The sequence below is a fragment of the Castor canadensis genome, chromosome 4 (assembly GCF_047511655.1).
Source record: "Castor canadensis chromosome 4, mCasCan1.hap1v2, whole genome shotgun sequence".
Lineage (NCBI taxonomy): Eukaryota > Metazoa > Chordata > Mammalia > Rodentia > Castoridae > Castor > Castor canadensis.
This window is the reverse complement of record NC_133389.1, coordinates 138,338,216-138,358,651: the sequence shown is the minus strand read 5'-3', so window position 1 is coordinate 138,358,651 and position 20,436 is coordinate 138,338,216. Positions and strand designations below refer to the sequence as shown.

The 20,436-nt window shown below is 36.2% G+C and overlaps 1 protein-coding gene across 3 annotated transcripts in view; it reads right to left on the bottom strand.

Annotated features, from left to right (window-relative positions):
* Positions 1–11,190: 11,190 nt before the first annotated feature.
* The window catches only part of Itgav (integrin subunit alpha V), an 86,512-nt gene continuing 77,266 nt past the window's right edge, over positions 11,191–20,436 (bottom strand). For 2 of the 3 annotated variants that reach the window (XM_020164071.2, XM_074071240.1), the window contains 4 exons: positions 18,818–18,931; positions 18,609–18,716; positions 15,259–15,381; positions 11,191–15,003 (listed from right to left, as the gene is read on the bottom strand). In XM_020164071.2, the coding sequence (XP_020019660.2) occupies positions 14,908–15,003; positions 15,259–15,381; positions 18,609–18,716; positions 18,818–18,931 (441 nt within the window). In that variant the 3' untranslated portion in view covers positions 11,191–14,907. The remainder of the gene's footprint in view (positions 15,004–15,258; positions 15,382–18,608; positions 18,717–18,817; positions 18,932–20,436) is intronic. The other variant, XM_074071239.1, reaches the window with a different exon arrangement.

Below are 20,436 nucleotides of genomic sequence, written 5' to 3'. Positions count from 1 at the left end.
AGGGCCAAGTCAGCATTAGCATATTAGAAGCAGACCTGCTGGAGATGAAGCCACTGAAACACAGCCCCCAGTACAGATGGGCCTCAAATCCTTCAATATTGCAGACTATTTAAAGAGATACGTTTCAATAGTTCTAAATGCTTCAGTATGTGGTTGATGCTTCATTTCTCTACAGTATACAAAAGACACAGTATCCAATACCATCAGACCTAGCATCTAATGAGTCAAAAACTTTGGCTGAGATACAAAAAAAAATCAATATCTGAAGGGTATCTTAAACCACCTATTTTATATATATTACTTCACCAAGTTTTTGATGTAAGACCAAGAATTTTTCTTTGTATATCTACCTAACCATATTCTAGGATTTGAAATTACAAGCCACAATTACAATGCATGTCTATCATCTCAGTTTTAGTTGAAGTGGGAACAATTCTTAAAGATCCTTATCAAGCAATTTGAGTGCCAAGTCCTTCTATGTTCATTTTCCCCTAAAACTTTTACAATTTTTTCATACATTTAATATTAAACTTAGTTTGCATAGGAAAAAATATACTTCTTTGAAATTCTTGTTTCTTATAGCACTGGCAAAAAGAAGTTTTTCAACAAACATAACTGACTATTTGTACAAGCACAAACCCACAAAATGGGTGAAATGATTTTCAAATCATGTATCTGATAAGGGTCCACTAGCCAAAATATATAAAGAACTCCATGATTCAACAACAAAAAGACAAGGCAATTTTTTAAAGGGCACAGGACTAGAAGAGTCATTTTGTCCAAAGGAGATTTACAAACAGACAAAATCACAGGATGATATCAAAACATAATGAAATACCTCTTCACGGCAACAAGATAACTAGGAAATATAAACAGTGACAAAGACAGTAGTAACAAGTGTTGATGAGGATTTCTCCCTCATTCATTTCTGGTTTGAAATGTAAAGTTATGTGGCCATTTTTTAAAACACTCTGGCAGTTTCTCAAAATTTATTCATAGAATTGTCAAGTGGCCAGCTTTTTTTACTTTACATATATCTCCAAACAAACTGAAAACAGGTGACTTAAAAACCTTATTACAGACATGTTCACACCAACAATGCTCATATGGCTTAAAGGTGTATTTACAATTTAAAGGAGTGAATAAACAAAATGTGGTATAATCCTAACCGTGGAATATTACTTAGCCATAAAAAAGAATGAAGTACTGATGCATACTGCAATATGGATGGACATGCAAAACACCACATATTATATGATTATATTAAACACACAGGTTAGGCAAATTCATTAAAAACAAAACAGAAAATAGGTCATGATTATTTAGTGCTGAAGGTGTTGGTGGCAGGATAGAAGGATAATAAGGGTATGAAATCCTTTGTGAAGATCAAAATGTTCTAAAATTGACTGAGGTGGTAGCTGCACCTATCTGTACATACATAAAAACACATTGAATAGTACATTTTAAAAGAGTAGAATGAATGAATAATGAATGAACTCTTGATAGAACTTCTTTAAAACAAAAAGGAACTAGGGCTATGTGATTTTTGAAATTCTCAAAGTATCCAGATTGCAGAAAATACAAAGATTAAGAGGCTTACTGCCAAAAAGGTTTGCTCTAGAGAAAACACAGAAGATCTACAAACTCTTACTAGTATCTCAAAAAATGGTCTTTCAAAAGACTAAGTATGTGACACACAGAGCCCCTCAGATGTCAAAACAGAAGCCAGCTGGGCACAGTGGCTCACAACCATAATCCTAACTGCTTGGGAGGCTGAGATCAGGAGGATTGCAGTTCCAAGCCAGCCTGGATGAAAAGTTTGTATGGCCCCATCTCTAAGGAGGAAATCTGGGCATGGTGGTTCATATCTGTCATCCCAGCTACAGCAGAAATCATAAAATAGGAGGATCAGAGTCCAGGCGGACAGCAAAAAGCAAGAACCCCATCTCCAAAATAACTAGGACTGGAAGTGTGGCTCAGACAATAAAGCACCTGATTAGAAAGTGTGAAGCTATGAGTTCAAACCCCAGAACCAAGCGAAAAGAAAAAAAAAAAAAAAAACAGAAGCCAAAAATGAAAACAAGATTATTCAGGAAAAACGAGTGAAAGAGACTTGTTGAATGGAGTGAATGCCCATGACATATAACGGAGACTCACAGGGTTCTTGTGAATTTGATGTCGCCAGAAACACTGTCAGCTTAGTCTGAAAGGAGGACTGGAGAGAGTAAAAATGAAAGAAATTTGATTTACAAAATTATACCGAACAGAATGTGCTATTAACACCCACTGTCACACACATGCTATATTTCATGGGGCAGCAGGAAGCAGGATGACTCAGGTGAGTCCCAGAAAAGTCTTCACAGGCCTGAGAAGTAAATGGAGACTGCCCAGCTGGATTTTGTAATTATTTGGGACCTCTGAGTTCCTTTTATCTTCTGTTTACTCTGTTTTTAATCAGAACATCTGATTGCACTATACCCCTGTATGTTGGGAGCAAATAATTTGTTTCTTTAGTTTCACAGCCTAAACGTAGAGGACAAGTGTACTCTGGAATGGATAAAGCACAGAGCTTTAGATGGATGACATCTGGTCAGTTTGAGCTGATAAAATTTAGAAGGAATTTTGGGGTTTTAATTGTTGCTGTAATGGCCTGAGATTTTGGGAACTTTGAGATTTTGCATGAGATTGATGTGATCCTTTGGGGGCCAGAGATGGACTATTGTAGACATAATAATGCCCCCACAGGCATCCATGGTTTATTTCATTGAACCTCTGAATACATTGCAAACGGACTTTAAAACTAAGTCATTGTCCAAAGCATGATAAAGTAATAAAGCACATTCAGTGAACGAGAGAATGTTTACTCCAGGGGAGGACACAGAGGTGGTAGAGCTGAATTTAGAGAATTAAAAGTGAGCTATTAATTAAGTTATGATTTCAAAAAATAAGAAATTTCAAATGTTGTAATAGTTAATAATGTCGTAGTATGATTTTAAAACCCATTATTAAAAATGTTCTATCAGGTGGAAAATGGGTAAGCTAATTCCTGAATGCTAGCTTTTACATTTTACAAATACCCAGCTACTGCAAAACAAATTTTTGACCTTTTTTCCCACTGGTTAAAGGGTTTACAAGTCTGGAATCTTAACACAGACCAATTTTATTTAGAACATTCAATTTTTAAATTTGTTTGATTAATATGTATTAATTATACATATTAATGAGGTTCAGTGGGATATTTTAATATATGCATACAGCATGTACTGAGGGCTATTTAATTGTTTTCTCTAAAAATAAAGGACAAAGTTCTGTCAAAAAAAATGAGAAAAAGGGATTATCTTGGCATGGCATATGAGGGAAATCTGCTCTGTCCTTGAATCGTTGCTATGCTGATGCTGCTTTATGGTTCCCTTGACAAGGTAAGAATCTCTGCAGGAAATAAAGTGAAATTAGTTACTGCTATGTTATCACTATCTATTACTTACAACCCAAAGGAAATGGTGGGATGATTAAGGAAAACCTCTGAGGTTCAATTTATGATAGTAATTTAACACCACATAGTGGTGAAGTGTTTGGTCCTAGTTTAGTAGTAAATGTTCAAATCAGAAAGGCAAAACTGGTGTCATGGTTTATATATTGTGTGCCCCCAAAAGGCTCATACGCCTGATGCAAGTATTGTTCAAATGTGCAGCTTTGGGGAAGTGACTGGCCCCTGAGATCTCTGCCTTCATCAATGGGTTATAATCCACTGATGGAATCAAAATTTGAATAGACTATTGGGAGGTGGTAGACCTGTGGAAGGCGGAGCCTAGTTGGGAGAAGCTGCTCCTTGAGGGGTGTGCTCTGAAAAGATGTACCATACTCCCAGCCCCTCCTGTTATACTGTTTCCTGTCCACCATGAGCTAAGCTTCTTTGCTCTACCACATGCTTTCCAGTGTGATAATAAAAAACTAACAGTGAAAACTGATACCAGAGAAGGGGAGGGGAAGTCATCACTGTGAACTACACCTGACCATGTGGTTCTCAGGCCTTTGAAATTGGTTTGTAGGAAAAATTTAGAAAAGTTTGGAGAAGCTGGCTAGGGAAAGCCAGACTGTTGTAAGAAGAGCTTAATGGATGATTCTGGTGGGAGCTCAGAAGGCCAGAATGCTGAGAGGAATGCTGACAGAAAAGACCATGCTCATGAGGTTTCAAATGCAATCAAGGACTCTTTTGGAAATTGGAGTAGAGGACATTCACGTTTTGTGGCAAAGAATTTGTCTACGTTTTTTCTACATCTTGAGACTGAGGAAGGCTGGGTTCAAGGATAATGAACTACTTAAGACTACTAAGACTGTATTCAGGCTGTAGCATGAGTATTGCTAACTGATTTTAGCCAAGTCAAAGTAAGACTTGTGAGCAAAAATCAGATCAGAAAAATGTGAAAAACTTGCAGTTTGCCCAGAAAAGAAGCATGTACAAAGTTGGAACCAAGGCAGTGTGGCTGCTGAAGAGATTAGGGCAATTAAAAAAAAGGTTAAGTATTATGGCTCAGAACAATAGGAAAGATGCTATCAGAATATCTCAGAATTGGCCAGACCACATCCATTCATTGCAGGTTTAAGGAGATAAAAGTGTAGACTCATTTAAAAGACTTTCCCTTGAGAAGAGAGTGCTAGAGGGGCATCTCTCTCAAAGAGACATGCCTAAGAAAGTGTCTTACCATGGTCACCTGTCCAGGAACTAAGAGACCATTGCAGCCATGATCCAACAGTATCCAGTTACTGCTCAAGTGGGTAACAGACCCTGGCTTCATCCACATGATGTTGGGTTTGCAGACATGCAAAATGCAAGAGTTACTAGATCATAAAGATTTCAAAAGAAAGCCTGGGAGGCAAGGTAATGAGGGCAGGGTCAAGATCCCTGAAGGAAGCCACTGAGAGGTTGATGCATAAAGCTGTAAGGGTGAAGCCTAACCTGTAGTGGAGACCCCAGGACGTTGGAGATGCCAGGGACATGGAAGGTCAGCCAAGGAAAGCTGCAGTCAGTGGGCATAGCCAGACCAAGAGAGAGAGGCTATGTGCGTTGCAATTGGCAAGGCCATAGGGGTGGGGCTGCCCAAACCCACTGAAGCTCACATCATTCATGATATCACATGTCAGTGGAGACTGAGCATGGATCTATAGGATTTACTGTTTGCCTACTGGTTTGTGATCTTGACATAGTTCCTCCTTTCTATCCCCCATCCCCCATCTGGAAATGGGAATATTTACTCTGTGCCACTGTGTGTTGAAAGTATGTAATCTGCTTTTTAAATTTTACAGGGGCACATAGCTCAGGGTAAATCTTGTGTCTCTTCAGAAGAGACTTTGGATTTGGACTTTTGAACAATACTGGAACTCTTAAGCCTGTGGGAACTCATGGAAATGGACTGAATACGTTTTGAATCATGAGATGGACATGAGCCTTTTTGGGGCCAGGGGTGAAATGTTACAGTTTGAATATGAAGTGTCTCCCCAAAAGGGTCAAGTATTGGTTTCTGTTACAAGCTGTGTTCAGAGGTGGAACTTTGGGAAGTGATTGGATCATGAGGGCTCTGCCTTCATCAGTGAACTAATCCTTTGAATGATTCAAAATTTGAACAGACTATTGGGAAATGGTAGTGAAACTATGTAAGAAAGGAAGGGTCCACTGGGATACATGCCCTGAAAAGGCATCCTTGTTCCTAGCCCCATCCTCTCTACTTCCTAGCCACTATGAGGTGAGCGACCTCTACCACAAACTTCAGCTGCCATGATACTCTACCTCAGACTGAAACCAATGAAACTGAGAGCCAAAGTCAGTCTTTCTTCCTTTAAGTTCTTTCCATCAGGAATTTTCTAAGTAAGTGGTGTATTTAACAACATAGCCTTCAGAGGCCTCATCCCAACCATGTCATACTTTGTTACATCTGAACAGAACACTCCATAATCCAAACACCTGCTATCTGGGACTGAGAACATCCATTTCTAGCAAGTAGGTTCTGCCTCCACAAAACATACTCACTACATAATCATGGGAGGATTTTAAATCCTCCATGGGAAGAAAGAAGTGAGGAAAAAGAACAAATGGAAAGAAAATTGGAAAGCATGGCCTACAAAAAAATGAAGCAAGGTATTGCCTTTCTAATGTGTTCAGTGCTAGATTAGTGCAGTGAGTTATCAAGACAATTTATAGTACAATGAAGAATTATCCATACAGTATGATGGATTTAAAATCTGCAATTTGGTTAATATCATAGGTTTTGACACATTTCATTACTTTCGACTGTGAAAGTTTTAGCTTCACAATCTCAAAACAGGAAAAGAAAAGAGGGTATTGATTCAATCCTGAGGGTGTAGGAGGGGGAATATGGTGGAAATACTATGTACACATGTATATAAATGGAAAAATGAGACCTGCTGAAACTACTCCAGGAATGGGGGAGGGGAGGTAAAGGACAATGATGGAGGGGACGCACTCAACTATGATGTATTGTAAGAACTGTCATAAATGTCACAATGTATATCCCTACAACAATAAAAAAATAAAATAATTCTGTCAGGATTCCATCACAGCAATGAAAAACCACACTAGTAATTGGTATTACTAAGTAGTAGGAGATTTACATATTTTTAAAGATAAACTCTTTTCCATATCTTCACTAGAATATACTGGAAAATTCAAAATAAGTGACTTACCAGTCAGTTAGGTAATACCACTGAGTTTTAAAGGTGTTTATGTCATTGATAGTCTCATTAACACTTTAAACTGCACTATTCAAAGATAAAAAATTTATATAAATTAGAATTTTTAATAAAGAATTTATCATGTACCCTACACAAGTTTTTTTTTTTTTTTTGCAGTACTGAGGTTTGAACTCAGGACCTTGTGCTTGTTAGACAGGCGCTTTACCACTTAAGCCATGCCCTCAACCTTCTGCTTTAGTTATTTTTCAGATAGTCTTGAGTTTTTGTCACAGACCACCCTCTAATCTACCCTTCCTAGGTAGCTTGAATTACATGCATATGCCACCATGCCCAGCAAGAATAACTTCTATTATTTTGGTGATGAACACAAGTTTGCAAATTAAATATTACTCTAATAATAGACATTATTTAGCATCTGTGTGAAAAACTTTGTAATAATCAATTAATACTCAATACAGAATTATTTGAAAAGTATTTCCCAAAGATTCCACTTGAACTCTCTTGAAAAATGGTGTAATAGAACTCTGGGATTAGTTACTTTGAAACAAACTATTTTTAAATAACATGCAGGTAAATAACAGTGTTACGGTCAAATTTAAAATCTAAACACTACTTTTATTAAGACAATGCATACTTTTTATGTTTGAGGAAATGGGGCTGACAATGACAGGAAGCAAGATCATAAAAGGGAACCTAACCACACTACTTTCTAGGAAATTCAGAATAGTAAAAAGTGCGTAAAAATATTACTTGGAAAAATATTCACATTTCACTACTTGACATACAAGCATCCCAGCCTACTCACTAGATAACAGCAAATATACTTTATAAGTTGAATGCACAGCTGGAATTATACTGAACCAAGAGTTGGAATATGCAAGCTTTAGTCCAGTCTGCTGTAAACTTCTTTGGACAACTAATGACCTCTCCAGGCATCATGAACATTCTGAGGGGGTGTGGTAGGCTCCTAACTCCTATACTTTGACCATCAAGTGCCTAGAAAGTGTTGTTATTGTCCTGTTTAGGATTCAGTGGGTTTCAAACATTGTAGGTTGCTATTTAAGTCAAATTTGGAAATATTTTTTAAGTTACAAGGAAAAGAGGTTTATTTTGGCTCACAGTTCTGGTCCAAAGCCCTATTTGGTCATGGTCATCTTGCTAGCAGAACCCTGAGGAGCATAACATGGCAAAAGACAGAGAGTACACAAGAGACCAAGCCGTACTGGCAGCTATCTATAGTGGAAATAATTTTTGCTTCTAATAATAACTTCAAGTAATTTGCTTGCTTTCTCTCAGACTTGTTTTTCACCTAGGTTGTCAGTCACAAGGCTGTTTATTTGTAATCTTTTTTCTGAGTTTCAGTTTAGATAAGTTGTAGTGATTTTCCTTTAAGTTCATCAATTTTTTCTTTTATTCTATCTACTCTACTTTTAATCCCCCTCCAGTAGATTTCCAATTTGAGATTTCAGGGTGCTTTAATCCTAAAAAAATTTCATGTGGGTCTCTTTTTTTAGTTTCCAGATCTTCTGAAATGCCCATAGAGTAACCATAATATTCATGTTTTCTTACACTCTTTAATGTATTCATCATTCTTATTTAGAGTGTTTGTTCTGTCTTTTTCTATTGAATTGTTACTTTCAAAGCTATGAGACACTTTCTCACATTTTTGTATTTTTCTTCCCATTTGTGTACACACTAGACTGGATGATACACTGCAGACTCTCCAGGTTAATCTTCCTATAAAAGTAGCTGCCTTTCCTAGCAGTTAACAGGTGGATCACCTTAAACCTGGGGAAACTTGGCTTATGCATTGTCAAGATGGGGCTCTTTTGATTTTACCTTTTGTTCTAGGGAAAATTAATGAATTTTAGATGTAGTATCTATTTCCAAGGCATAGATCCTCTGGAGTTTTCATGGAAAGATGGGATTTCTCAAGCCCCTATAGCTGAGTAAGTCTAAACTCAAAGCTTTTATTTCTCGCATAATGGACAGAAGCTAGAATAATTGCTCCACTCTTTCAGTCTTCATCACCTCTTCTCTTTTTAGGGTCTTTGGAGCCTTCCTCACATAAGCACTCACAGTTCAGGAGTCAGCAAGGATTTTTTTGGGAAATATTATTCTCCTTCTACTGTGGCTGCATTGTGGCTGCATTGCACCACAGGAAGCAACCCAAAGGGAAAAGTATAGTTGCTTTGTTTAAGAGTGAAATTCCCTCCAGTTTCTGTGTACTTTCAGACACTTCAGTGACTTTAAAAGTTTTTGTTTCAGTTTGGTTTTTCCTCTTTTCTTCAAAATTTACCAAGCTGCTCTGACATTATTGGAATTTGAAACCCCTTTACATTTAAATTGCCTAGGAACTCACTCTTGGGCACTGAAATTATTTATTATTTTTTCTTCCCCAATTAAGTCAATCAAGTATGTCAAAGTATTAGAATATTTGGAATCAATGTGCCTTGTTTTCGGTCTAGTTTATATGCAAGAAAAAAGATTGAACGAACACACAGAGTGTTTTCAACATAACCTGGCAAAAGAGTGTTATGGTTTGGATGTCATATGTCACCCAAAGATCCACGTATTCAGGGTTTTTTTCCCCAGGGTGAGACTTTTGTAAGGTGTGGAAACTTTAAGGTCTAGTAGGAGCCCATGAGGTCACTGGAGGCGTGTTCTTGAATACATAGTAGAAGCCTGGCCTCTTCCTTGTTCTTTTGAAGTTGTACCTCAAATTCTTAGAGGGGAGGCAAATGACGACTGAGGGTATAGTCTAGTGAAAGCAATAGAATCTTTCTGGGGTTTGTGGTAGCCCAAATTTTGCTTGGCCACCTTAAAGCAGATATTGTTCAGTTCTAAGGCTGTATCTTAACAAGAACAAAGGCTCTTCATCCTCCAGAAGGTGGTTGCAGTTTTAGGAAAAGTTGCAATCTCAGTCTTTTGAGCAAACTTTTCTAAAACATGAAGGTTGCCAACCAGTCTGTTTATTTTTCAAATATTGCGCAGGCCAAATGAGGCACATCAGGCCATTGCTGTACTCCTAATCCAAGATGTTCCCTGAGTTGTTCTACATGAAGTCTCAACACTAAATCCTCCCACTCCTTCCTTCTGCCCAGTTTTTCCTTCATTCCTTGTTAACATAGTAGCTTTTTAAATGTTTTTCTGCCCAGGAATGCATGTAACTTCTCTTTCTCATTTGTAAAACAAACTTTTCCACCTTTGTGTACACCTCAAACCTCCTTCAGTTCCTCTCTTTAGCTCCTATCCACCACTGGACCCAGTATAACCTGGTTTATGTGGTTGCCCACACTGAAAGTGCTCTGTGAATGTCACCAATCAATAATCTTCTCACCAGGCACCTAGATTGTTTTCTTAAGGGGGTTTTTGTCACTGTCTCTCTTGATTTTCCTTTTGTTGATCCACCCAGTCCTTCCAAAGGCCCCTTGCCATCCTATCTCCTTTATTTTGTTTGTTTGTTTTTTTTTATTTGGTACTGTGGCTTGAACTTGTTTGTTTATTTATCTGGTACTGTAGTTTGAACTCAGGGCCTCCCACTTTTGAGGCAGGCACTCTACCACTTGAGCCACTCCACCAACTCCCTGCTTCCTTTTAAACATTAAAATTCAGTGTTTTGCCTTCATTTTTGTCTCCTTTATACATTTCTTCTGAACAATCTCATTTGGGATCATAGCTTTTACTATTACCAACACTACAGTTCCAAACTTTGCTTCTCTAGATTAGTTCTTTTATGTTTACAAGAACCTGCTGGAATTTTCCACAGGTTGGGCTGTAGGTACCTCAAAGTTAATGTACTTTTTCCCTCCTAACCTTTTTACTCTGCTCAAAATCTCTGCTCCTTCATCCTATTTTCTACTTCAATTGACAGTCAAACAAAACACCCAAATCAGAAACCTATGGATTTTATGCAATACTTATATCCTAAGTATGTCTCTTCCTTTTCACTTCCATTGTTACTGTACAGGATTAAGCCCTTATTACCACTCTTTTTGGAAGTAATATGAAATATTATCTCCCCTACCCACCTTTTAAACAATTTTAATGGGTTTCATTATTCTATTTTCATACATGTGTATGAAGTATTTCAATCATATTTAGCCTCCTCCACCTCATTTCTCCCCTCCCTCCCCAGTTCTCACCATCAAGTAGTCCCCCCACACTTTACAATTGTGTCCTTTTTTCCCCTAGGTCTATATTTTGCATATGAGAGAACACATGATAAAATTTGTCTTTCGTAGTCTGACTTATTTCACTTAACATGATGATTTTCCAGTTCCATACTTTTTCTTCAAGGAAATTTTAACATTAAATTTCCTTTGCTTCTTTTGTTCCCTTTCTTCTAATAACTAATGCTCTTAAGAATGTGAACTTTTAGAGAGTTGTGTCACCAGGTTGAGGTCACTCTTTTGGTGAGTTATTATGGCAACACAATAACAAAACATTGTAGAAGGAAATGATAAAGTCCATACACAAAGGTGGCACCATATGCTCAAGTTTATTGTACAGTCACAAATTACAAGTTGGAAACTAAGCAGAACACTGTACCAGTTTCACTAACTCTAACCAAGTTAGCAAATGAAAGATTTGAGAATAGACTCATTTTATGTCCCACCCAATGTGGGTGATCACGACAAAAGCTAAACAAAGATACTTTTTATGTTACTTAGGTAGCAAGTTAATTAGATATACACAGCTTTCAAGTTACCTTAAGATATTTCAAAGTGTTTCAAACCTGGTAAAGATTATTTCATGTCCAGCCTGAAATAAAATATAGAATGGAACCATTTAGGGGTAAATAACTTCACTTGTGCATCCACAGCAGAATCAGTCTTCCTTGCTAACAAAAATACTAATAAGTTTTGGTTTATATTAGACTTACTAAATTAATGATGACTTTGATATTATCTAAGTTTGGTTAGACTGTTATATTGCACTTGAGAACAATGACAACAAAAATTTAAGTTTCAGTACCTCTCTCAAGAACTCCATTACATATCAGAAATTACATGAAGTATAAGTGTATATTGCATACTGTGTATCCACAGGCTCACTGTTCAAATGAGCCAAACAAGTTAAAAGGAACATTTCCAAAGCACTAAGTATCAAGTAATTTTATTTACCACTTTGGATTTCATAATCAATTTTCAAATTTTTTATTTTTCTTACTTATCACATTACTATGTATACAAGCTATCCAAGAGTACAAACAAGGTGACTCTAAGAAAGGCAATTCTCATACAGGTAACCCAAGAACAACTTATCCCTTTCCATCAGTTCCTCACTACGTTCTACAGCACAGGAACATCTATCAGCTTACAAAAAACAGCTGATCTGTTACATACTACACTTTTGTCATATAAATTTCTCCTTTTGGGTCATGATTCAGTATCAAAAAGTCTTTCATGGCTCTCTTAAAAAGGCAGGCAAAGTCTTATTTACTAATATTTGAACTTTTTTCTTTATATAAATATAAATACTATAACCATGAAAATTAACTGTGAATAAGTAATTTCATAACATAGATTGAATCAGGAAAATAATATTTTGACCAACTGTTTTTACCTTTCAGAAGCATTAAGATCTTAATCAGAATTATGATAATTAGTCATGAGAAGGGTAAAGTGAAGAAAAAATGGCCCTCACACAATTATTTCTGAAAACGTCAATTCTGAAATAAGTATATATCCATAAGAAATCAGTAACGGCATCAGTATTTCTTGCCCTTGTCAAATGCATTTATTATCCTTTGGCTCAATCAAGTTTTAAATAAATTGAACCCAATTATGAGCACTTTACACTTTATATGAATTTTAATTTTCAATAAATCACAAATACAGTAGGTTTAGTATGTTTGGAGATTAACATGGATTTTATAGGACTACTTTTGATACTTTGTCAAATATACTCCTATTCTACTTTAAGATAAAAATAATCTCAACATTTTCCTCAAGTTTCAAATTATAGTCCATATTTTTGTAGAGATATGAATTTTAACTTTTTGAAAGAAAATCTGTACTATTGCTTAGGATAAAGTTCATAAAGATAATTTAAAACATGTTAATTTCCAATTATAGCATTTTTCAATCTGCAGTAGATTATTCCTTGAGATACAAGACATAAAAGGAACTGACTGTGTAAAAGCCAATGCTAATTCTTTTGTCAAAGAGTGAATTTCTATACATCTATTTTTCAGGAATGATGGCTATTAGGTGGGGAAACAGGTAAGGTAAAAGCTGCTATAGACCAACTTAGTGACTGTTTGGTGGTAGGTAACACTTGGCCCTAGGACAATATTTTTCTTAACAAATTTAAATTTATTGGTAATAAAAATACTTATTGGATATGACTAAACCTTCAGGACACTAATAAATTCTATAACCCCAAACCCATGAATTTTAAAATTCACTAATGCTAAATATAGGCTCTAGTCTATGTTCTAACTGGTATGACTCAACTAAATGTGCTTCTGTTTAAGAACATATTCTCCAGATTAGCTCAGCCACTTGTGCATGGAATGGTAGCACAAGATATGGCAGCACAAGATATGGCGAGATTCATTTTAATTATTTTTAAAACATGGAGAAATAGTCAATTACTTAAGAGAAATATTTATCATTGCCGAATGAGGACAGCAGTCTCAACATAGACTGCACAATGTGATGTAACTGCCCAGGAACAGGTATAATGATAGCCATCTCCAGGCCTGCAGGAACTCTGAATAAATCATATTCCACCAGAAGATTCACCACCCTATATCTTGCCTGCTTTTATTAAAAACTACACTGCTATATAACTATACTGCTTTATTAAAAATTCCTAAAAAGTCATTTATGTTAACAAGCCTAAGAAAGTTTTCAAAGATTTTCAATAACCTGAACTACTTACAGAAATACCTTTTAGCAGTTATTCTGATAGATGAGACTGGTTTTTACACACTACCTTGCTTAAACTGAGGTACTAGCCAATGAGTAGCACCATGCTATTGCTAGAAGCAAACCAGTAAGCTACCTTAAGAGGTTTGACTCCAAGCATTTTTCATGGGGTAAAAGGGAGGAATCCGGGTTCCTGAACGTTGTAAAATGATCTTGACCCATTCTCAGTTTTGTAAATGTAAGGAAAAATGCATGTATAGGAGTAAAATAAATTAATACCAACTAAAGACTCTGTTCTAATCTACAAATACACACTATTAATAAGAAATTACATCAAAGAACTACAGTCTTTCGATTAAAATGCTTCTTTTTTAATGTATTGTACATACATGGATGAAAACAAAGGAATAGATGTACTTTGAAAATGATTCCCAATTCCATATGGCTTTAAGCATCATTATATTTAGCTAAAATTAAACTACTACACAAAAAAGCCATTTTCAATCACAGAATGAATTTCTAGTATAGGTCGGATTAAAGGATTTCATGAAGAACTTAAGTTATACAAGTTAAAAAGTAATAAAATAGATTTCAGATCAAATATAAATAAAAATTTAATATACCTAATTTTCATATTAAAATATTGTACCATTATCATTAGAGGGAATACTTTCTCCTCAGTGCTGGGGACTGAACCCAGGACCCCTATACATGCTAAGCATGTATTCTACCACTGAGCCACATGCCCAGGGAAGAATTTTGATGGCATCATGCATTTTTTAAAAAGTTCCACCATACACGTGGTATTAAAATTGAAGTTCATGTAATTACAAAGTCTTTAGTAGCTTGAAAAGTCAACTGTAGTGTACTGTGTATTAATGTTAAGTACCTGAACAAAACTACCGACGCTAAGGCCTAAATTTGGATTATTTTAAAACTATAATTGCTTTAAGATAACAACAACAAACAGCAAAACCCAACAAACTAAATCAGAAACAGGAATTATAGGAGTACTGTTTCATATGAAGTAGTAACTACCTGTCTTATGTACACTGAATAAGAACCATCACTTAGAATTTCATTAAATACCTAAAAACACAAGTCACTGTATGTGTACTAAACATATGTCTGAACACTTCTGAACTTATTTATAAAGAGAAAGTTGACAAATATTGCTCTCAATTTTGTGGTTAGCTGAGGTCAGTGGGTTCCATCAGCAATACCAGTCTGGGAATTTTATTCCTCATGAAGGAAATTTAAGTGTATACTTAAGTTGGTAATTCTAATGGGTGAAGATGTGACATAACTTAAAAAATCACAGTTAAGTTTCTGAGTTTCCTTCACCATTTTCATGAGGTTGAAGTTGTTCCCTTTCTTGTTCTTCTTGAGGTGGTCGGACACGTTTAAAAAAGCCCATCTGTCAGTTGAAGAAAAGGCAACATTATTTTCACATCAGTATAGAATATTAAAAATATTCTTGAATGACTATGTTATCACCAAGAAAATTTAAATTGGCCCTTTGTACAAGATTTCTCTTCCCTCAAATAGTAAGTAATACTCATATCATTATAGGACCTTCTCTTTCTTCCCTTAATGTCTGTTTCATTCTTTTTTCCTTTTCTCCCTTCACCTTTTCCTTCTCTCCTTCCCTCTTTCTAAGTCCATTACTTACCCTGTACATTACAAAAACCAAAACAGCCAATAACAACAATCCTGCTAGAACTGCTAAAATGATCACCCACACAGGAACAGGCATGGGCGCCGGCTGAATGCCCCAAGTGACATTGGTAGTAACCTGTTGGGGAAAAAAAAGATTTTTAGCTATCTGCAGTACTGGGTTTTGAACTCAGAGCCTTACACTTGCTAGGCAGGTGCTTTACCACTTCTGCTACTCTGTCAGCCCAAGATTTTTAGTTTTAAAAATAATTCATTGATTTAGTAAGTGCATGAGTGCTGACTAAATTTCATTTTACTAGTCTTCACTGTATTTTTTTGCAACTGTACAAAATTTAGTGATTGCAGGTTTGTTATCAACAGCATGGACATACACGTATAAAACTCCCAACAACAAGTTAACTTCTGATTGCACCTGAAATGATTTTTAAATAATCTAATTCAGAGCTAGAAATTAAAGGGATTTAAATAGGGAAGGAAGAAATCAAACTATCCCTATTTGCAGATGACCTAAAGACCCAAAAACTTTACCAAAAAACTATTAGAAATCATAAACTTTTTCGGCAAAGGAGCAAGATACAAAATTAACACACAGAAATTAGTAGCTTTTCTATATACCAACAGTAAACAGACTGAGAAAGAAATCAGAGAAACAATCCCATTTACAATAGCCTCAAAAACAATAAAGTACCTTGGAATAATTGTAACAAAAGAAACCAAAGACCTTTTAAATGAAAACTATAAACCACTGAAGAAAGAACTCGAAAAAGATATCAGAAGATGGAAATACCTTCCAGGTTCATGGATTAGTAGAATCAACACTGTGAAAATTGCCATACTACCAAAAGCAATCTACATGTTCAACACAATCCCTATCAAAATTCCAATGACATTCTGCACAGAAAAAGAAAAAACAACCATGAAATACATATGGAAACAAAAAAGACCTTGAATATCCAGAGCAATTCTGAGTAAAAAGTGCAATGATTGAGGCATCATAATACCCGACTTCAAAATATACTACAGAGCCATAACAGCAAAACAGAATGGTACTGGCACAAAAACAGACAGGAAGATCAATGGATCAGAGTAGAAGATGCAGACATAAACCCATTCATCTATAGCCAACTGATCTTTGACAAAGGAGCCCAAAACACATAATGGAGAAAAGACATCCTCTTCAACAAATGCTGCTGGGAAAACTGGATATCCACATGTAGAAGACTGAAACTAGATCCCTGACATTCACCCTGTACCAAAATCAACTCAAAGTGGATTAGACATCTTAATATAAGGCCTGAAACTTTAAAACAACTCCAGGAAGCAGTAGGAAATATACAGGGACAGATAGGTATAGGGAACAATTTCCAAAACAGAACTCAAAAGGCTCAGCATCTAAGAAAAACAATGAACAAATGGGACTGCATCAAACTAAAGAGCTTCTGCACAGCAAAGGAAACAGTCACCAGACTCAAGAGACAGCCGCAGAATGGGAGAAAATCTTTGCCAGCTACCCATCTGATAAGAGACTAACATGGAGAATCCACAGAACTCAAAAAACTCAGCCCCCAAAGAATCAACACTTAAATGAAGAAATGGGCACATGAGTTAAACAGGGAATTCTCAAAGGGAGAGGTACAAATGGCCAGTAAATACTTGAAGAAGTGTTCAACTTCCCTGGTTATAAAAGAGATGCAAATCAAAACAACACTTAGATTTCATCTCACCCCAGTTAGAATGGCCATATTCAATGATAATAACAACAACAAATGCTGGCGAGGATGTGGCAAAACAGGAACCCTTATGCACTGCTGGTGGGAATGCAAATTAGTACAACTGCTATAGAAAGCAGTATGGAGATTCCTCAAAAAACTAGAGATAGAACTGCCACATGACCCAGTGATACCATTCCTGGGCATCTACCCAAAGGAACATAAGACAGGATACAGAAGAGACACCTGTACACCAATGTTTATCTCAGCACTGTTCACAATAGCCACACTTTGGAAACAACCCAGGTGTCCTACAACTGATGAACAGATCAAGAAATTGTGGTATATATACACCATGGAGTATTACTCAGCCATAAGCAATAATGACATGAGGTTTGAAGGTAAATGGATGCAATTGGGGGACATCATGTTAAGTGAAGTAAGCCAGGATCAGAAACACAAAAGCTGCATGTTTTCTCTCATACATGGAAGACAGATCCAAAGAAAAACATATTCACAAAACCGAGCCTGATCATACACAAACTCAAATGTAGAACATGTTTGTAACAGTGGAACTACTCTATGGAATTTGTGGAAAGAGGGAAAGGAAAAGAGAATGATAAAGCATCAGTAATATCGCATAACATAAGATGTGAAGGTAGAGGATATGAGGATGTGTACTGAAAGCTGTTGAAAAATGAAGGGTATGAAGGGTAGGAGGTACAGGGGTAACGGAGAGTAATGGAAGGGGTTGAACAAACCAAAGTAAAGTACACTTACAATGGGCATACACTGAGGTGACCCTTTGAACATCAACTTAAATATTAACAATGAAAACCAGGATGGTAAAATATGTACAGTGTGTGTAGGGGGTATTAGTGGGGAGGGGGTGAAGGAAGGAGATTTAAGGTGATGGTATACGGTTGATGGACTTCATATACCTATATGAAACAGAACCAAGAAACCTCTTGCAATTGCTTTAAGTGAGGGGGAAAGACGATGTGGCAATGTAAAATATAAGTCTAATCAGAATTATTACTACAAATCTCCCCCCATATAATGAATATATCCTGATAAAAATTTATTTAAAAAATCCAATTCAGCTTGTGATGGCCGATCTCATTTTCAGTCCTTAAGTTTCAAAATCCCTTCACTTATTCCAATTAATTTTCAACAAAACATCCTAAAATATCCCCCACATAATTTAGCATATGGTAAAAAAAAAATCTCTTATATAGTACAGGTGCTAAAATAAAAGGTCCAGCTTTAAAATTTTAGGACAGGGATGAAGTAATACCATTAAATGAGAATCTAATCCTAATCATGTAGCTCTTTTCATTATTATTATTGTTGTTGTACTGGGGATACACTGTGACATTTACCAAAGTTCTTACAATATATCATAGTTGAATTTATCCTCTCCATCTCTCTCCTTTATCCTTCCCCCCATTCCTGGAACAGTTTTAACAGGTCTCATTTTTCCATTTTCATACATGTAATATATAGTATTTCCACCAAACTCTTCATTACTTCAAATTATCAAAGCAGTTACAAATGCCATTTTTAAAAACAAAATAAAAACATCTAAGGCATTTGAACTGAGTGGTCTTATTTCATCTCTAAATAAATCACTTACCAATGTGGAGTTGAAGATATCCTCAATTGGAAGATTCTTGTAAGGAAACTCTATGACATTGAAAGAAGCAGATGACTTCAGAGAATATGAATGATTCTGGTTTTCCTTCTGCATAGAAGTAACAATGAGATGATTTCCCAGATGTCAGACCTTTCTTACGAATATGAAAAAACGAATAAATTTGCTGAATATTACACCTGTCTTCTTACATTCATAAAGGTCTCGGTCCACAGAAGAGACTTCACATACAGGATTGCGCTCTTTCCTCTGTCCAGTCGCCCAACCTGGCAGACGATCCGCAAGCACTGAGCAATTCCACAACCCTGCCAGAACAAGTTATCTACTTACAAGAGAAACTCTATCCACTCTCTAACAATGGAATATCAGGCATCTTATTTTATTCTTTTTATGTGAAGGCTAAAGAGAGATTATCCTGATTCTTCTGTCTTGTACAAATAATGCTTAAAATTAACACAATAGTTAAGTCTGAGCTTTCAGTTATGGAGAGGTTGGTTTTAGTGTGGTTTATTATAGAAGGATAAAGTCTATAACATTAAAACTCATTTTTAAGGCTAGAGCACAACATTCTTCAAACATGAAAAAAGATGGTGTATCTATACAATGGAACATTACCAGTCATGAAAATGAATAAAGCACTAATACATGCCACAACATGGGTGAGAAGTCACTGATTAATTTGGGGTACAGCATTTCTTTTTAGGGGTGACAAAATGTTTTGGAATTATAGCGGTAATGGTTGTACAGTATTATGAATATACAAACAATCACTACCTAATATACTTCAAAATGGCTAAAATGGTTTATTTTATGTTTTGTAAGCATTATGTCAATTTTTAAAAAATACAATTCTACATGACAAGATAGTTCAGGATCAAAAGTGGGATGGGAAGGAGGATCTTATTTCACATGGGTTGGTTGGGGACATTCTCTATTATAAAATAACAGTTAAGAACACCAGAAGGAGAACAATAAATAAGCCATAGGATACCTAGACAAAAACATTCCGGGTAAGGAAAGAGTAATTTTCAAAGTGTGGATGCAAAAATGTGCTTGTGGCTATTTGTTTCAAAGTGATGTACCAGTTGGGAGGAATGAGAATAAGGAGAAAAGATGCAGCCAGAGAGGTAGAAAGGTTCTAGACTGTGTGGGGATTAAAGGCTATTACAGGCTCTAGTTATTTTTTTGAGTTAGATGGGAAAACCCTGGAGTAACCTGACCTGACTTATATTTAAAAGAATCATTATGGCTTCTACGTGGCAAAGAAACTGGAGTACCAGAAATACAGAGACTAAGTAGGGTTTTGACAGTAGTGCAAGTAAGAGAATGAGGTGGCCTGAGTTATGCTGTGACAGTGATGGAGCTGGTGGGAGGGAAGGGATCTGATTCTAGGTATTTTTGAAAGTAGATTTGGGCAGAATTTGCTGAAATGCGAGATACAGAATTTGAGAGACAAAGAAAATGCAGATTTTACATATGGATCACTGGGGAAAGAGCAGAGCTACTCAAGGGTGTATTTTCAGAATTAAGTTTGACACTTCCTATTATATATTTAAAAGCACCTATAGTAGGCAGTTGGATATTAGTGTCTGGAGTTCAAGGCAAAAGATCAGATTAAAAGTAGAAATCAAAGTCATTTGCATCATATGATTTACAGCATAAAACAGTAAGATTACCTAAGGGAGTACTGTCCAAGAGAACTTTCCACAATGATGGAAACTGTCAATATTCAGATGTCCACACTGCCTGACAGGTTAGCCACTAGCTTCATGTGGTTGTTATACACTTGAAATGTGGCTAACGCTGACAA